Source organism: Anomaloglossus baeobatrachus, chromosome 6, assembly GCF_048569485.1.
Source record: "Anomaloglossus baeobatrachus isolate aAnoBae1 chromosome 6, aAnoBae1.hap1, whole genome shotgun sequence".
NCBI classification, from domain to species: Eukaryota; Metazoa; Chordata; class Amphibia; order Anura; family Aromobatidae; genus Anomaloglossus; species Anomaloglossus baeobatrachus.
In genome coordinates this window covers 178,375,565-178,394,638 of record NC_134358.1, presented here as the reverse complement: position 1 = coordinate 178,394,638, position 19,074 = coordinate 178,375,565, and the positions used below count along the sequence as shown (strand labels likewise).

Here is a 19,074-nt window from a genome sequence, read left to right as displayed (position 1 = left end):
GTCTTCCTAAATCTCAATAAATATGATATTCTAATACAGCGCTACCATTTCTAATGGGATTCAATGGGACTCCATCTGTTCAGCAGATGAATCGAGTCTATGCAAGATTTAATAAGAAACATCTCCAACTGGAGGTCTTCACACTTCCCTCATCAATGCAAACATATGCTATTCAGTGCAATTTGCAAACTTCACAGGACTTGGATCGAACTTTGAGTTTCAGTTCATAAACAAAAAGTTAACTAAGAATATGTGGGAAACAGGGTGGACAGGAAAATGCGACGCTCCTTTTATTATATAGAGTAACAGAATGTACTGGCAATGAGAAATGAACAATTTTACACTATATGTCATGTGAAGTGAGACAGAAATGTTGGGTTGTCAAGAGATAAAAGAAGATAGCGTTGGAAAACTCATGGGGCTGGCACAGAAAAAGATTTATGAACTAGTCACAAACCGTGACAATGGCTCATTGTATGCAAATATTCTATACTTCTCCACGTTGCATCCATATATTGATGTTTTGGAAGGTTTTTCTAAAAAGATATTCAGTAGAGCCTTTAAAAAACACAACATACTACAAACAGCATGTAATTAAAAGGGTTATCTGCTTCTTTTATTATTTTTTCCTATGGGGCGAAGAACTTACAGGCAGATAGTTGCTAACTACTACCTGCCTGTTCTATCTGCTGATGATCTATGCCAGCTCAGAACGGTCATGGAGCACTCCTGCCAGGGGAATTTTCATGTTTCTGGTGACATCACATCACCAAAGCAGCATCTTTTCTTTCGCTGGGCTGTCAATGTGTTGTCATTGCCAATGTCATACTGATTGAAAATCGACTCCCCGCAGCCTAACTAATTAGAGTCGGGTGTTAATTAGTATTAAGTTGTCAATGACACCAAGTTGACAGAGCAGAGCGGAAGAGAAGGCATTGCTCTGTTTACGTAATGTGAAATGAAGCAGCAGAATCGACACTTGAGACAGCAAATATCATTGCCACGCAGAACAGGCAGGTGAGATGCAGTTAAATAACTTGTGAGTTGTAACACTCACTGGTGTTGAGGCAGCGAGTGGGAGTGAATGCACTGGACCACAGGGGGATTCAGGCTTAACCTGAATGGGCTTGACTAAGCGCCTACTGGGCAGGCGCCAGGTGCCACACCCAGAGAAGAGCCCAGGACTGTGGCAGCTGAGCAGAGCTGGGTGACAGTAGGACCATGGTCAGGTCACAAACAGGACAGGCAAGATGGGCACTAGCAGGACCAACAGGGCAGAAAAACAGACTGGATGGGAACAAGTGCACAGGTACAGGCAGGTACAGGATATCAGGCTGAGGTCATCAGGAACAGAATATCAGGGGGGACTTCGGTCATCAGAGAACATGTTCAGGACTTCAGACATCATGTTCGGAATTCAGGTACGGAACATCAGGGGGGAGACTGGACATTGGACACAGGTCATCAGGCACAGATCACCAGGCACAGGTCATCAGATATCATGGTACAGGACATCAGGCAGGTGCAGCTGGAATGGCTGAGGCAAACAAGAAGACAGGTGCAGGATACAGGCTGGTACCAGGATACAGACAGGTACAGACAGGACAGGTCTAGGGATACAGACATGGAAGACACAGCAAACTCAGACCTGGTTACATGCAGGACTGGTGCTGGATACTGGCAGATCTGACCAATGGACAGGTAGTAGGTTAGAAACCTAATGACTTGTTCTGGGCCCTTCCATCAGGAGAGGGAGCCTTAAATAACTGGTGTCTCCCAGCAATAAACTAGGGACACCTTTGCAAGGTGCCCACACTTCCTTGTAAAGGGACTGGAAGCACACATGTGTCCTAGGCAGGAGACCAGGAAACCCAGCTCAGTATGCCCAAGACCTGGTGCATAGGTGGAAGCTGGAGACTGACACATGTAGGCAACCCTCAGGGGGAGAGCAAGGGACCGCACTAAATGCAAGTGGCAGCGCAGAGGACCACGCGACACATAGGTGGCCATGTGGGTGAACGGAGGACCACGGAACATGAGGATTGCCATGCGGGAGTGAAGAGCATTATGTTACACAAGCACGCCCACAGGAATAAGTGGGCAGCCGAGGAGGTAATGGCAACGGTATCCCTGCTGGGATAGGGTGAGAGAAGAGTGCAGGGACGCTGGTGCTACATACGTTCTTAGTCTCATAGTAAAATATAACCAAAGTCCTAGATAGCGCCATTAATTAAAAAGCCATAAAAAGAACCAAAAGAAAAGGAACAGCTTACTTTGGTTTATAAATACAGTCAAAGGAATTCAAGATGCACGCTGAAATCACTTACTGCACTATAACAATACGCCAAGAACTTTTTTTTATTGTTACGATGTATCATATTCTAAGCGTCTATGACTTAGAACACTTTTTTTTAAAAGGAACCCTCAGCTATGAGCTGCAATCAATGGGGACATCGGCCAGCAAGCATTCAGGACCCCTGCAAGCTGCGGTAAGAAAAGAAAAGCATTCAATATTTCCTGTTAAAAAGGTTGTCCACTACTATAACACTGATGGCCTACCCTTAGGACAGGTCATCAATATCTGATCGGCAGGGGTCCGACACCTTACATCCCCACCGATCAGCTGTTCATGGTGGTGTCAGCAGCATGCACCCGGAAATGCTCAGTTCTGGTTCTGCCATCGTCAATAAGAGGCAAATGTACAGTACCTGGCTGCGGCCGCTAACAGAACAGGGCAGCTCCAGAACTGAGCATTTCTGGCCAGCGGCGGCACCGACAACAGCAAGTCAACGGGGGAGCTGGGTGTTGGACCCCTGCCGATCAGACATTGATAACCTATCGTAGTGATAGGGGATCGTAAAATTAGGGGATAATCTCTTTAAAACCGGTGGTCAGTTTGTGTACTGTGTGGATATGCCGATTCCTCCAGTGTAACGTGCTGCTTGTAGTTGTCCTCCACTTTGGTTAAGGAGAATATTGAATGATTGACTTCCATTTATTAATTGAGAATGCTATACAGTATTAGTGAATCTGAAAAAGTTTTTTTTAAAATGAACAACCAGCTTTGAAGGGCTTCAAAAATTGCAGAATGCGTGAAGATATGCATAGTCACTCTACCAGCTCTCTGCTTCTCCTCCGCCAATGCTGCCCGGGTCTCTTGAGAAAATATATTCTCTTTATTCAGTCTAGAACCATCCAGAGGCTGCAGCAGCCATCAACGCATGAAGACGTACAAAACAAATATTATCTTTTAATGTCCAATGAAAGATTCTCATGGACTTACCTTTTCTACTGCAAAAGTTCGTATTACATATTCAGCAAGTAGCTCTGTTTCAATAAGTGTCACTTTAATATCTTTATATATCTCTGTGTCATCTGGCCAGTATTTACAGCATTTCACCTGGGGAAGAAAATATTAAAGACGTGATGAATTCTGTAACAAGGTTTAAAGGCATAAGACCCATCCATATAAAATACAGCACTTAATGAATTATAAAATGTATATAGTGATCAAAACTAATTTCTGCTACTCGTAGACTACTCTCTGGCATACTGCTGCTCTACAAAGAACATAGAACCTACAATAACACCATAATACATAAGCTTTCTAAACTAGGCTTCAACATTATCAGATTCCTCTAGGAAGATATATTCTTTTAGATAAACCTTTGGGATCAATTGTGAAATTCATTTACATTTGCAATTTAAAATTAAAGTGAATCTGTCAGCAGGTTTTTGCTATGGAATATGAGAAAAGCATGATGTAGGGACAGAGAGCCTGATTCTAGTGATATATCACTAACTAGGCTTGTTGATGTAGCTTGGATAGAATCCTTGTTTTCTGTTATAGATGTAGCAATGCTCAGAATACTGAGCTGTGAATAACCCTGTCCACACCATTGATTGGCAATTTCCTGTGTGCATTGACAGCAAGCAGCCAATCAGTGGTGGGTGTGTAGTTACACACATTAGCCTCAAAGTCTCAAATGATCTATTAACAGCAAAATCTAAAGGTCACTATTCCCTATTGTTTCTCTTGGATCTCTCAGCTGCTTTTGACACTGTGGATCACAACTTCTCCACACCATGCTCCGCTCTATTGGCCTCAAGGACACCGCTCTCGCCTGGGTCTCCTCCTATCTCTCTGACCGCTCCTTCACTGTTTCCTTTGCTGGCTCTTACTCCACTCCTCTCCCCCTCACCTTTGGGGTTCCTCAAGGCTCAGTCTTGGTCCCTCTCCTTTTCTCTCTATACACCGCCCCTATTGGACAAACCATCAGCAGATTTGGTTTCCAATACCAATTCTATGCTGATGACACCCAATTATATACATCATCTCCAATCATCACCCCTGCTTTGTTACAAAATACCAGGGATTGTCTATCTGCTGTCTCTCAAAGCATGTCCTCCCTCTATCTGAAACTGAATCTCTCCAAAACTGAGTTTCTTGTGTTTCCTCCCTCTATCAACCAACCTACACCCGACATCTCAATTGCCTTTGATGATTTAATCATTATTCCCAAGCAGCATGCTCGCTGTTTTGGGGTCATATCTGACTCAGAACTCACCTTCATTCTCCATATACAATCACTCACTCGCACATGTCACCTAAATCTCAAAAACATCTACAGAATCCGACCATTTCTTACTTTCGAAACTGCAAAACCCTTACTGTCGCTCTTATTCATTCCCGCCTGGATTACTGCAACTCTTTATTGATTGGTCTCCCTTGGCCAAACTCTCCCGTCTCCAATCAATCTTGAATGCAGCAGCCAGGGTCATATTCCTGTCCAGCCGCTTCACCGATGCCTCCACCTTGTGCCAGTCACTACACTGGCTACCTATCAGCTACAGAAACTAATACAAACTCATATCCCTCACCCACAAAGCTCTCCACAGCTCTGCACCAAAATATATCTCATCCCTCATCTCTGTCTATCATCCTACCTGCCCCCTTCATTCCGCAAATGATCTTAGACTAACATCCTCCATAATACGAACCTCACACCTCCGTCTCCAAGACTTTTCTCGAGCCGCGCCAGTTTTCTGGAATGCACTACCCCAAAGAATGCGACTAATATCCAGCCCCCAAGTTTTTAAGCGTACATTAAAAACACATCTATTCAGACAAGCTTTTCATAATAATTTACTAACCTAACTCTCCCCCGTCCCACCTTCTAAATATTACTCGGAACCTTCTCTTTCCTATTTCTGTCCTCACATCCTACATACAACCAATAGCACGTAAGGGCACCCAAAAGGTCACTGTCTAAAGACCAGATCATTCATCCTTATATGTAACCAATAAACTAGCATAACGATGGCCGGCCAGATCTACAAGTGTGCTTCATCTTTTGTGTCCCCCTTTTTCCCCATAGATTGTATAAGCTGTCGAGCAGGGCCCTCATTCCTACTGTAGCTGTTGAATTATGTACTATTTTTTGTTTTTGTCCATACAACCCCCCACCGGATTGTAAAGTGCTGTGGAATATGTCGGCGCTATATAAATAAACTTTATTATTATTATTAGAAGAGAAGCCATCATCAGAAAGTGACCTATTGTGTGAAGCAGATTTTTGTCTTACATGTATTAAAAAAAGGCAATGTCTTTTTTTCTTCATATCTTTATTAGAAAACAAAATGAGTAATCTTGCAATTTTCAAACTGGGGCTTTTTTGTTATATTCCCCAAGCCTTTTAAGAAACGTTTTCAGCAAGCTCCTTATCAGCAGAGGAACGAGTACAGTGACTGATTTCAGAACGTGTGTTTGTCCAGCTCAATAGGTAAATAAAATCCCTTTGAATTTATTTAAATCCATATTAGAGTGGTGGATGAAAAATGTTGATCATCAACACATTTAAAACACCATGTATCTTCTTAAAGAGGTAGTCCACTATTTTTAGTCTATCCTTAGGAAAGATTATCAATGTCTGATTGGCCGGGGTCCGACACCTTGGACTCCTGCCGATCAGCTGCTCTCAGTGCTGGCGGCAGCAGCCAGAAATGCTGAGTTCTGGAGCTGCCTTGTCTTCTGATGGTTACTGCACATCCGCCTTCCACTCAAATCAATAGGAAGCGGATGCAGTACCCGGCCACGGCCACTATCTGTTGATTGGACAACTCCAGAACTCAGCATTTCCAGCTGCCTGATACTGCAGGCACCAAGAACAACTGATCAGCAGGGGGTGCCGGGTGTTAGCCGAGCGCGATAGCACCCGCCCCTGTCGCAGATGCAATATCTTGTGATAGCTGCCGTAGCGAACATGATCGCTATGGCAGCTTTACACGCACTTACCTGCCCTGCGACGTTGCTCTGGCCGGCGACCCGCCTCCTTCCTAAGGGGGCAATTCGTGCGGCGTCACAGTGACGTCACACGGCAGGCAGCCAATAGAAGCGGAGGGGCGGAGATGAGCGGGACGTAAACATCCCGCCCACCTCTGTCCTTCCTCATTGCAGGCGGGACGCAGGTAAGGAGATGTTCCTCGCTCCTGCGGCTTCATACACAGCGATGTGTGCTGCCGCAGGAATGAGGAACAACATCGTACCTGTCGCTGCAGCGAAATTATGGAAATGACCGACACTACACAGATCACCGATTTTTGACGTTTTTGCGATCGTTTATCGGTGCTTCTAGTCTTTACACGTTGCGACGTTGTTACTGACGCCGAATGTGCGTCACTTTCGATTTGACCCCGACGAGATCGCAGTAGCGATGTCGCAACGTGCAAAGTCCCCCTTAGGAAAGATCATCAATGTCTGATCGGCCAGGGTCTGACACCTTGGACTCCTGCCGATCAGCTGCTCTCAGTGCTGGCAACAGCAGGCAGAAATGCTGAGTTCTGGAGCTGCCCTGTCTTCTGATAGTGACCGTGGACGGTTACTGCACATCCGCCTTCCACTCAAATCAATAGGAAGCGGATGCAGTACCCGGACACGGCCACTATCTGTTGATTGGACAACTCCAAAACTCAGCATTTCCAGCTGCCTGATACTGCAGACACCAAGAACAAGTGATCGGCGGGGGTGCCGGGTGTTAGACCCCGGTCGATCAGACATTGATGGCCTATGCTAAGGACAGACTATCAATGTAGAAGTAGTGGACAAACCCTTTAATCATTAAAAGACCTTGTTACCTCATTTGATTACTGCCCTACAGTAAATTTGTTCCAGGTTCTTCAGGACTAAATTCAGATTCCTGGTGATTCCTTAATTCTTTCTAAATGACTGATGACACTTCTATACAAAGCTGATAAGACAGGATCCAGTTCATAATAGGCGATGTCAAAGCTGACCCTGCTCCCCCCCCACAGGGACTTGAGCACACGCTCAGTAGATGCTTCAATACAAAACATTGGTTCTGAGTCTATTCATTGCTGCTGATGTACATGCAAAGTTTATGAAGCAACTGGAAGTTAGAGTATACAAAATACATAGTGGCCAGTGTTAATAATACTGTAATATAGATTATAATATGACAAAAAAATCAGTCAAAAGTAAAGAAAATAAAAAATATTTTTCCACTCAAAAACCTGAAACCTAATATAAAGAATAGGTCATTTTATGATGATAATTTCTATTTAAGAATTTAGATAATGGAAGTCCTTTTGCTGTACTTTAAGTCTGTACGATTGGGAGACGCAATAAGAGTCATCTCTAACCCACAATAACCCTATGCAGAAATATAGCATAATAGTGAAGGTCTCTATATTCAGTGTGGCTGTGTACTCCGATAACCACGTGTGTCCTAGTGTCTGTGGTAGTGAAGTGCGGCCACATACTGCAAATGTCTTCAAAGAACATAACAGGAAGCAGCTGTAGAATGATCAGGAACACAGGCCATGGAAACAAAGATGTCTGGAGATTGCTTCTGCCAAAATCTGAGAGATGACAGTTGGCAGCGGCTATCTACAGTTTATCCAGCTGAAGATCTCCTACTAAATATCTATATTGGAATTATTTACAGCATTTTGTATCCATATGGACTGCAAGTAAAGAGTGCACCCCGACCATTCTTATGGTAGATGCAAAATAAAGCACTGTTTAAATCAAAACTTGTGTGAAATGAATGATGCGAAGATATTTTCTGAAAATATATTTGTTCTGTATGAATTATACCGAAAACAGAATGCACGGTGTCAGGCTATTACACAGATGTCAGTGATGCCCCGCACACCTCAGAATCCTCACTAATGTAATATATAACATACTGTATACTGATGCAGAAAATCCGCAGGTAAAAAAAAGGTCTATCATTTTTAGTGTGTTTCCGTAGTGGAAGCGCACTAATTGCATGTAATCCACACATAAGTATATCAATAAAGTTTTATCAAAGCCAAGTACCAGGAAGTATCAAAAAAAGGGAACCTGTCCACCAGATTTGGCAATTATAAGCTGCGGCCATCACCAGTAAGCTCTTATAACAGTATTCTAGAATGCTTTATAAAAGAGCCCAGGCCGTGCTGTAGAACGTAAAATTCACTTTTATAATACTCACCTAGGGGGCGGTCTGGTCCGATGGGCGTCACTGCTCTTGGTCTGGCGCCTCCTCTCTGTAGCGATCATCGCCCTCCTTCTACCCAGCGGAGTATGGATGATGTGTCCTGCACAGGTACACATTGATCTGGGCAGATCAAAGTGCGCCTGCACAGGACTGCAATGCCAGCCTGTGTGGATAACATAGGACATGATCATCCATACTCAGCTGGTTAGGATGAGGACAGCGATTGTCGCAGAGAGGAGGAGCCGGACCAGAGAGACGCAACATACATCAGACCGGACTTCCCCCTACGTGAGTATTATAAAATCGATTTTTCCGTTCTAAAGCGCGGCCTGGGCTTTTATATGCAGCATTCTGGAATGCTGTATATAAGATCCCACTCGTGGTGGACACAGCTTATAGTCACCAAATTTGGTGACAGGTTCCCTTTAAAGCATGACATGCCAAAAACAGATTAAAAAAACGCAGTGTCTAAAACACAATAAAAACACGTTAAAAAACGCACATAAAAAAACCCCAAAATTAGGCTAATTAAGAGATGCAGAACTTTCACAACTTCAAAAACTCACCAAAAGCTCATTGTGGGAATGTTGCCTAATAGTCCATGAGTTTGCAAAGGAATTTAAGGTAAACTCTAAGCAACTAAAGGTCTCTCTCACAATAGCTAATGCTAATAATATTCAAGAGACTACAATCTCCAAAAAAAAACATTGCTGCCTGTCTGCCAACGCAAGCAAATACAAGAGCATTAATATCGACGACTGCAAACACAGTAATGAAACTAGCTGGCTTTTCTAGAACTCCAGGCCATAATGAGGCTTGTAAACAGCGTGCTGAACATCCAAGCCAGTTCTCTGTGCTATCAGAGGAATCAGAAGAACATTTTGCACTTCATGGCCCCAATCAGAAGTGGTTTCCCCTGTCCAAAACCTGGAGCAACAAGATAAGGAACCCACATTAAAAGATGTGTTCATGGCTGTAATACAATATGGCTCTGTATAATCCTCCCTTAACAGTTAGAAGGATAAAATTAAAGATTAAATCTCCTATATGTGGCAAGGCATGCAAAAAGTAAAAGGCCGTAGTGCAGCAGCAGAAGGGAGAATTTGCAATTGAGTTGTGAAACGCCGTCTACATAACCTATACATTTCCTACTCGATGCTTTACCTAGCAACACTTAGGGTATTTGCTCTGGTAGAGACCTTCTTTTTGAGCACCCTAAGGAAGCACTCCGCTGGTAAGATCTAAATGAGCAAACAATCCGTTGATGTCCTCAACGCTGACATTTCATGGATCTCAAGAGTTAATGACCTTATGCACATGGAGGACTTGACATCTTCGATCCATGACACCTATGAGAAGTTCTGGGCCACCTGGTATTACTGGATGGACTTTCAACAGACAGATGAGTATAAGGAGGCACTAAGATGATTCGAGAGAGGTTTTAGCACGTTGACTTCTGGGTGGATTGATGCCCCCTTTTACACCTCCCCTTTCTACTTCTCCCCTTTTCTTCTGTCTTTCTCTCTTCTTCTCTTGACTTCTATTCTCCTCTGTCTAACATTGGACAGGGGTTTGCTTTCTCTTGTAAAAGCCTTTGACAACCTTGTTTACCACTACTGGACTTTCCTTGTGATGATATGCAATTTGTAAATAATCTTTTTCTTGAATTGTGATTTCCTGTTGTACAATCAATTGTTGTCAAGTTAAATAAAGAATTATAAAAAAAAAAAAAATATGTAGCTGATATTATACAGCCAGAGTCTGATACATACCGTTGATCCGCATGCATCAGCTGTCAGGGTCTCTTTAAATAAAGTCCATTAAATAACTCCCAGAGCCTCATGAAATGACTCTTTGCACTACCCGTTTTGGACATGTTTCCCTGGGCATCTAACCATAGTACTATCTGTTCTCTTCCAATAACAGTGATGTATCTTAAGGCAGTTTTCCAAAATGAACAAGTCACTTTTCTGCTGAAATGGTGCTGGTATCTTGCTATTATCCAGATGATGAACAGTTTGAGCCAAATACATGGCTAAGCCGATAGTCCGAACTGCTCACTTGCTAATGCTGTAAGCACAGGCTGATTTTCCATTGCTGCATCACAGGTGTATTGAAGCTGTCCAAATCATGTGTTAAGGCCCACTTTAGATTGTTGCTTGCCAGCTGTATAGCAAGTACCTTGCAAGCGCTCTTTCCTTGCCTAGGAAGCCAGCCTCATCCAAGGTGGCTGCGTCACGAGTGTGTTGTGCCCTGCTCAGACCACTGGGGGATCAGAAGGTCTCAGCATTTGATTGATGCATTTTAGAATACTCTCATCACTTATGAGTAGGATTTAATTTAATTATTTGCTGATGGGCTTAAGGGTGCTTTACACGTTGTGACATCGCTAACGATATATCATCAGGGTCACTGTGTTTGTGACGCACATCCGGCGTCATTAGCGACATCGCAGCATGTGACAGCTAGGAGCGACGATCAACGATTGCAAAAACGTCAAAAATCGTTGATCGTTGACACGTCGCTCGTTTTCATAATATCGTTGGTGGTGCATGCCGCTGGCTGTTCGTCGTTACTGCGGCATCACACATCGCTATGTGTGACACCGCAGGAACGACGAATATCTCCTTACCTGTGTCTACCGGCAATGAGGAAGGAAGAAGGTGGGCGGGATATTCCACCCGCACATCTCCACCCCACCGCTTCTATTGGACGGCTGCCGTGTGACGTCGCTGTGATGCCGCACAAACCGCCCCTTTAGAAAGGAGGCTGTTCGCCGGCCACAGCGACGTCGCAGGGAAGGTAACTCCGTGTGACGGGTGTAAGCGATGTTGTGCGCCACGGGCAGCGATTTGCCCATGACGCACAACCGAAGGGGGTGGGTACACTCGCTAGCGATATCGATAGCGATATCGCAGCGTGTAAAGCACCCTTTAATGTCTCTTTTCTATCCTGCTGAGATTAACTTATAGATATTAATTTCAGCTGCAGCCACGCCCTTCCCCTATATTATCTCAATCCTTATTATCTCCTATGCCAGCTATAGCTCATTCTATAACTGACGACTCTCAAGGAGCCTGGCTTTTGAGAAGCTGATGTGTTGTTACTGCTGCAGCCGAGAATCTTGCTGCATGAGTAGCTCAAGATAACTATTTGTTGTGTCTTTCCCGTGTTTGTCTTCCCTTCCTCATGTTGTTTTATTGTAGTGTCTCACTGATTTTCACACTTGTAAGAATGAGATCAGGACAAGTGAGGGCCTTGGCACGTGACTGCACATGGGGAGAAGGATCCATCTAGGGATGTTAGGGAGTGCAGGGATCAGCCATAGGTGAGTGTTAGGAGGTGACCCTGCTCCCTTCTCTCTAGTGCTAGGGCCATCCATTGTATTGTTTACCTAGTGTACCCTAGCGTGACAGGCTGGTACCTGGTGCAACAAGCACTATACTATAGAATAAAAAATCCCACCGTTCTTGAGAACCAAGAGGATTTTTAGCAAGAGCTACATCAAAAAACTGCTTGTTTTTACAAGAACATTGCAAATTTACATATTTAATAAGATGAGAAAACCCACTTTAAGCTGTATACATTGGAAAAATTAACAAACCGGTAGTAGCCATCTGTAGTTTGGAGTGTACAACTCATAAGGATAATTGGTTATGGAGGACAGAGTGGGGATTAGTCTGATTATGATTAGTTAGTCATGAGAAAGTTGGTAAGAAAAAAAACCAAAATGACTAAGATGAAACGGTTCATTGGTAAATATATGATGACTGCTCCAGAAAATAACTAGATATATACCCACGAATGATTTTTTTTTCTAGCACATTAGATTGTTAACACTATAATTACCAAATTGTCTAGCTTAGAGGAAATGGAGGCAGCCAAATAGCTGCTGTTGAGACAAGCAATTACAAACAGCTCGGCGTGCTCCGGTACAATTCTACCCAATTATACTGCACACAGTCTGTTGTTTCTGATATAATATTTCAAGCCAAAAGAACGCTCTTAAAATAGCTGCTCTTTAGGTGCTCAAGCCGAGCAATATTTCATATGTGGAATAAAGTAGGTTATGGATGAAAGTTTCCTGTCAACAAATCTAGGGTAAAGCTGCAACAACAAGAGGCTCACTTCATCAAAGCAAAATAAAATGCCTTAGATGTCCATCCTGACGCCGGGAAAGATAGCTCGGTAATGTTCCCGTCCTGAACACATAAAAAAACGGTAGTATTTTACCAGACGTCATCTCTGTGTATAACACTGCAGATTCACAAAGAAAAATACATGGTTCCCCAATGTTTTTGGTCTTGCGCCAGTGACCACGGCACATCGGCCCCCTCACTGCTCAGTTATTACATGCGGTGATTTCATTTCCTTGGATCTTAGAATAATCTACTTCACTGATGATGAAAGATTTATTCAAAATAAAACTTTGTGCTCCATGTTTTCTGCTCGGGCTCCTGTCATCAAGTATTTCTCAGCTTTCCACACCATGGCAAAAAGTTAATGTTTGTAATGAAGACATCAGGATGTGCTTTCTGCTCAGAGTGAATGTGATAAACAGTTTATAAATTCTGCGCATATGCTGTTGTTGGCCTAAATTCTGTTATGATAATTCAGGACATTGTGGATTTCTAATTACGTTGTTTAATGATTTAATAAACATAATGAGAAAAAATAACACAGCACGTAAGACAATTTATGTCGATCAAGCTGAAAATGATAGTAGGTAATGGCGGAAAGTAAAATACCCTTGGATGCAAAGTGTATAAATCTTTCTTTTGTCCATACTCTTCAGTTCCTTATTCTATCAATCTTCTACCATGTGATATAAATGGTAAAAAAAAAAAATCAAATTTGGCTCTTGTTTTGGCCTATACACTGTATATAGTACTCCCTTCCAGAACCTTTTGTTTCCCTGCTATCCTCTGGTTTTGAATACTCCAATCAATGGTTCAGAGCTGTCATCAAATACCTTTGCTTGAAAAAAATGACTACCAAAGACATACACAGCGACTTGGTGGAAACATTGGGGGACTCTTCTCCATATTCCACAGTTGCACGCTGGGCCAAGGAATTTAAGCTGGGAAGAACATCGACGGAAGATGAACATCGTGAAGGACGCCCATCCACGTCCCTCAATGAAAAAAATGTGAAAAAAGTTGAAAAAGTTGTATTGGCAGATCGAAGAGTGACAATCGGGCATGTAGCTAAGGTCACAGGGATCTCATATGGCAGTATTCAAAAACATTTTTTTTAATATATTCATTGTGTTTATTATTGATTATCATTACTTTTGGATCACCCCGTGTATATTAATATATACAGTTAGGTCCAGAAATATTTGGACAGTGACACAAGTTTTGTTATTTTAGCTGTTTACAAAAACATGTTCAGAAATACAATTATATATATAATATGGGCTGAAAGTGCACACTCCCAGCTGCAAGAGTTTTCACATCCAAATCGGAGAAAGGGTTTAGGAATCATAGCTCTGTAATGCATAGCCTCCTCTTTTTCAAGGGACCAAAAGTAATTGGACAAGGGACTCTAAGGGCTGCAATTAACTCTGAAGGCGTCTCCCTCGTTAACCTGTAATCAATGAAGTAGTTAAAAGGTCTGGGGTTGATTACAGGTGTGTGGTTTTGCATTTGGAAGCTGTTGCTGTGACCAGACAACATGCGGTCTAAGGAACTCTCAATTGAGGTGAAGCAGAACATCCTGAGGCTGAAAAAAAAGAAAAAATCCATCAGAGAGATAGCAGACATGCTTGGAGTAGCAAAATCAACAGTCGGGTACATTCTGAGAAAAAAGGAATTGACTGGTGAGCTTGGGAACTCTAAAAGGCCTGGGCGTCCACGGATGACAACAGTGGTGGATGATCGCCGCATACTTTCTTTGGTGAAGAAGAACCCGTTCACAACATCAACTGAAGTCCAGAACACTCTCAGTGAAGTAGGTGTATCTGTCTCTAAGTCAACAGTAAAGACAAGACTCCATGAAAGTAAATGCAAAGGGTTCACATCTAGATGCAAACCATTCATCAATTCCAAAAATAGACAGGCCAGAGTTAAATTTGCTGAAAAACACCTCATGAAGCCAGCTCAGTTCTGGAAAAGTATTCTATGGACAGATGAGACCAAGATTAACCTGTAATAGAATGATGGGAAGAAAAAAGTTTGGAGAAGAAAGGGAACGGCACATGATCCAAGGCACACCACATCCTCTGTAAAACATGGTGGAGGCAACGTGATGGCATGGGCATGCATGGCTTTCAATGGCACTGGGTCACTTGTGTTTATTGATGACATAACAGCAGACAAGAGTAGCCGGATGAATTCTGAAGTGTACCGGGATATACTTTCAGCCCAGATTCAGCCAAATGCCGCAAAGTTGATCGGATGGCGCTTCATAGTACAGATGGACAATGACCCCAAGCATACAGCCAAAGCTACCCAGGAGTTCATGAGTGCAAAAAAGTGCAACATTCTGAAATGGCCAAGTCAATCACCAGATCTTAACCCAATTAAGCATGCATTTCACTTGCTCAAATCCAGACTTAAGACGGAAAGACCCACAAACAAGCAAGACCTGAAGGCTGCGGCTGTAAAGGCCTGGCAAAGCATTAAGAAGGAGGAAACCCAGCGTTTGGTGATGTCCATGGGTTCCAGACTTAAGGCAGTGATTGCCTCCAAAGGATTCGCAACAAAATATTGAAAATAAAAATTTTATTTTTGGGTTTGGTATATTTGTCCAATTACTTTTGACCTCCTAAAATGTGGAGTGTTTGTAAAGAAATGTGTACAATTCCTACAATTTCTATCAGATATTTTTGTTCAAACCTTCAAATTAAACGTTACAATCTGCACTTGAATTCTGTTGTAGAGGTTTCATTTCAAATCCAATGTGGTGGCATGCAGAGCCCAACTCGCGAAAATTGTGTCACTGTCCAAATATTTCTGGACCTAACTGTATATATATATATATATATATATATATGTCTTTTTGTACATGGTTCTATCCATACTGGATTATGAACGTGGTAAATATGAAAAAAAAGTATAGTTTACAGATAAATGTGTACACTTGGAAGGGATTTGGGGATTTATTTTTTTAAACTCTGACTCTGACCAAAAAGAGCCATACTTAAAGGGGTTTTCCACTACCAGGACAAACCCTACTAATTCCCCATTAAAGCCTATATTCACCTTCCGTGCCGGCGCCATTTCAGCAGTGTCAAGAATCATGGAATTGGGGCTCAAGTGGGGTTGAAACGTCACATGAGCCCTGTGTCCAATCAGAGCCAGCTTCTGTCTCCCTGCCTTCAGACTAAGCAAGTTAATCAACAGGAAGTGACAGCTGGGGCTGCCACTCACTTCCTGTTGATCGCTAGTTTGGTCCGAAGGCGGGGAGACAGAAATCAGAGCTGATTGTGACTTCACGTGAGCCCTGCGTCCACTGTCAAGGGAGCCCCGGGAACGCGAACCGCGGCACTGCTGGAATAGTACAGGCATGTGAGGTGAGCATAGACTTATTTTTACCTGGGGATAACGTGGAATCAGATTGGGATGTCCTAGTAGTTGACAACCCCTTTAATATTTTTTGATTATTAATGCATCTTATTTGGATTTATCTCTATCATTCTTCACTCATGTGATCTTTTGCTTAAAAAGGAATTGTGACCAGGTGAAAAGCTCCTGTTTTTACTATTATTTTATTCCTGCAGCTCGCCTGAGTAACAGCTGGAATACTCAGGGGGCAGCGGTACTAAAACAAGAGGAAAAAAAACTGGACACTGACTCTATAATGACTTTGTGCATTAAAATGTAACCATGCACTATTATAAATTTACAGCGTAAGGGTTAAAGCTCCCGATTCTCAGGTTGGGTCTCCAGTTGTCAGACACAGTTGGGGACCCAGGAGAGAATACAAAAGTACTTTAGTTTATTCCTATTTCTGTCCTTTCAGTGAGCACTATATAGTGTGCCCAAGCATTGGCACATTAAATGCTTCTGGGGACTTATCACATGATCGCTGGGTGTCTGCCAGCAGAGCTGTGAGTCCCAGCTTATGGCACGGTGGTGGGCTGTTTTCCCTTTAAACTGGAGCTCCTATGGAAGCTCAACTGAGTTTGGAAAGTTGATTAAAAAAAATGTTCCCCAAAGATCTTTTATGATCTCTTGGGAGTCAAATTATGCCTTAAAAAAAGTATACATATAAAATATCGTCAGCATTTAAAAAAAAAAAAAAAAAAGTGATAAAAAGTAAATCAGTTCCCATTGCAAAAAAAAAAGTAAAATATGATGGGTTTCTCGCATCAAATAAATTTTATTACATATACCTAGCAAATACACAAAGACAAGTAGAAAACCTTCATAGGTATTCAAACAACCATAATAACCTGGAGAATTAATTCAACACTCAACACATTGTGAGGTGTGAAACGTCCAAAAAAACTTGCTTTTTTATGTTTGCATTGGAAAAACATACATGCCTGTACCATACACCTGCTCCCGTCTTACACTGTACATGCATGGCGAATGTCGGTAAGGGGTTAATAGTTCCAGGGGTTTTTTCTTTACCATACAATAAACACTGTGTAAACAAACCCCCCAAAAAACAATGTTGGAATTGTGAGTTTCTTTTACAATGTTATAGTACTTTTTTTTTTTCCTGTGGTAAAGGTAACCTGTCACCAGATTTGACGACTGTAAGTTGTGGCCACCACCAATGAGCTCTTATATACAGCATTGTAATATGCTTTATATAAGAGCCCAGGCCACTCTCTATAACATAAAAAACACTTTTATAATACTCACCTAGGGGGGCGGTCCAGTCCAATGAATGTCGCTGCTCTCCGGTCCGGCGCCTCTTCTCTCCTGTGATCTCCGTCCTCTTTCTATCCCACCCAGTGTGGATGACGCGATCTATGTCTTCCACACAGGTTGGCATTGCGCTCCTGTGCAGGCACACTTTGATCTGCCCTGCTGAGACCAGATCAAAGTAATGTAATGTGCAGGCGCGAGGAAAGGTTAAACACTACCTGCGCATGCGCACTGCAATACATTGATCTGCCCTCAGCCAGGCAGATCACAGTGCTCCTGTGAAGGATTATAATGTCGGCCTCTGTGGAAGTTGTAGATCACATTATCCACATTGGGCGGGATAGAAGGAGGACGGAGATTGCAGCAAAGAGGAGGCGCCAGACCAGAGAGTAGTGACACCCATTAGACCGGAGCGCCCCTTAGGTGAGTATTATAAATGTGTTTTTTTACGTTATACAGAGTGGCCTGGGCTCATATATACAGTATTCTAGAATGCTGCATATAAGGGCTCACTGGTGGTGACTACAGCTTATAGGGGCCAAATCTGGTGAAGTACGCTGTATGGTAAAATAAATGGTGCCATTCAAGACTACAATTCGTCCTGCAAAAACAAGCCATCATATGATGACCTTTGAAAAAAAAACAAAACAGTGAAACAGCAAAAATGAAATTTGTATTACAATTGTTCTGGTGTTTACACACAGTACTAATCATAGCTATAACAATTACTTCTACAAAGAAATGTAGATTCTGCCGCTGCACAAACCCCAATTGCAAAAATAGCTTGGCATGATCCCCTCTTGGTAACGTGACCTAAGGATATATTTGCCATTCAGTCTCCTCCTGTCGGCAATCCTGCACATTTCAAAAAATACAGTATGACATAAAACTATAAAGCTGCACTATTTTCATAGGGTCTTATCTTTGTCACCGATGATCCAGTAGGAGATCGTACAAAAGAAAAACAGAATAATAGTATCAGCTGAGACACAGGATACGCTGCACAAATGACAAGCCCAAGATCAATACTGTGCTAGGCGCTTCATTCATAAGACGCCACTAATGGGCTCACTCCTTGGAGTATAAGCCGCTTGTATGAATGAACTCATTTTATCACCCGTTATCAGCGCTGTGCAGGGCAAACTAATAATATCTGTAAATGCCTGAAAGGCTCCATTTAAGTTTTTAATAAACAGTCACAGTTTAATGAGGTCTTTTCAGAACTGACTTAAAATGTTTAGAAATCATTAGCGTAAATTACCAGTGCAAAAGTCTCCGGTGGGAACCACGCAGATTGCACTGCGGGTGAATCAGCAGAAAAGTACAAAAAACATTTATGTCTCTACATACAAACAAAAAGAAACATTAATAAAACAAAGCTTACAAGATATAAGTCTACAGGGCCACGGGGGATTCTTAGAGAAATAGAGACAAACTTTGGGATTACATGGCAGATACAGATTTCAGATGGTGGCGGACAGAATTGTTGGATCATACATGAAACGTAAGTGATGACCGGTCAAATAAGAAGACGTTTGGTTAGGCAACAAATAACAGGTTGCTTTTTGCAGTTGCCCTTGCCAGGTCGTGAAGCAATGAATCAATGATATCACCCCTTACATTCCCAGGGTGTGTATTATGGGGGCAGCGACAAAGATGATCAGTAAATAGGATTTCACACAATTCAGGCAAGCGGTAAGAGAAAATGAAGCTCAGAAATCAATTGAGATCATTATGCAGATTTAAAGACT

The 19,074-nt window shown here is 42.5% G+C and overlaps 1 protein-coding gene across 7 annotated transcripts in view; it reads right to left on the bottom strand.

Moving 5' to 3' along the window:
- The window catches only part of PTPRM (protein tyrosine phosphatase receptor type M), a 993,494-nt gene that overhangs the window by 38,221 nt on the left and 936,199 nt on the right, over positions 1-19,074 (bottom strand). For all 7 annotated transcript variants that reach the window (XM_075314524.1, XM_075314525.1, XM_075314526.1 and 4 more), the window contains one exon: positions 3,284-3,400. In XM_075314524.1, the coding sequence (XP_075170639.1) occupies positions 3,284-3,400 (117 nt within the window). The remainder of the gene's footprint in view (positions 1-3,283; positions 3,401-19,074) is intronic.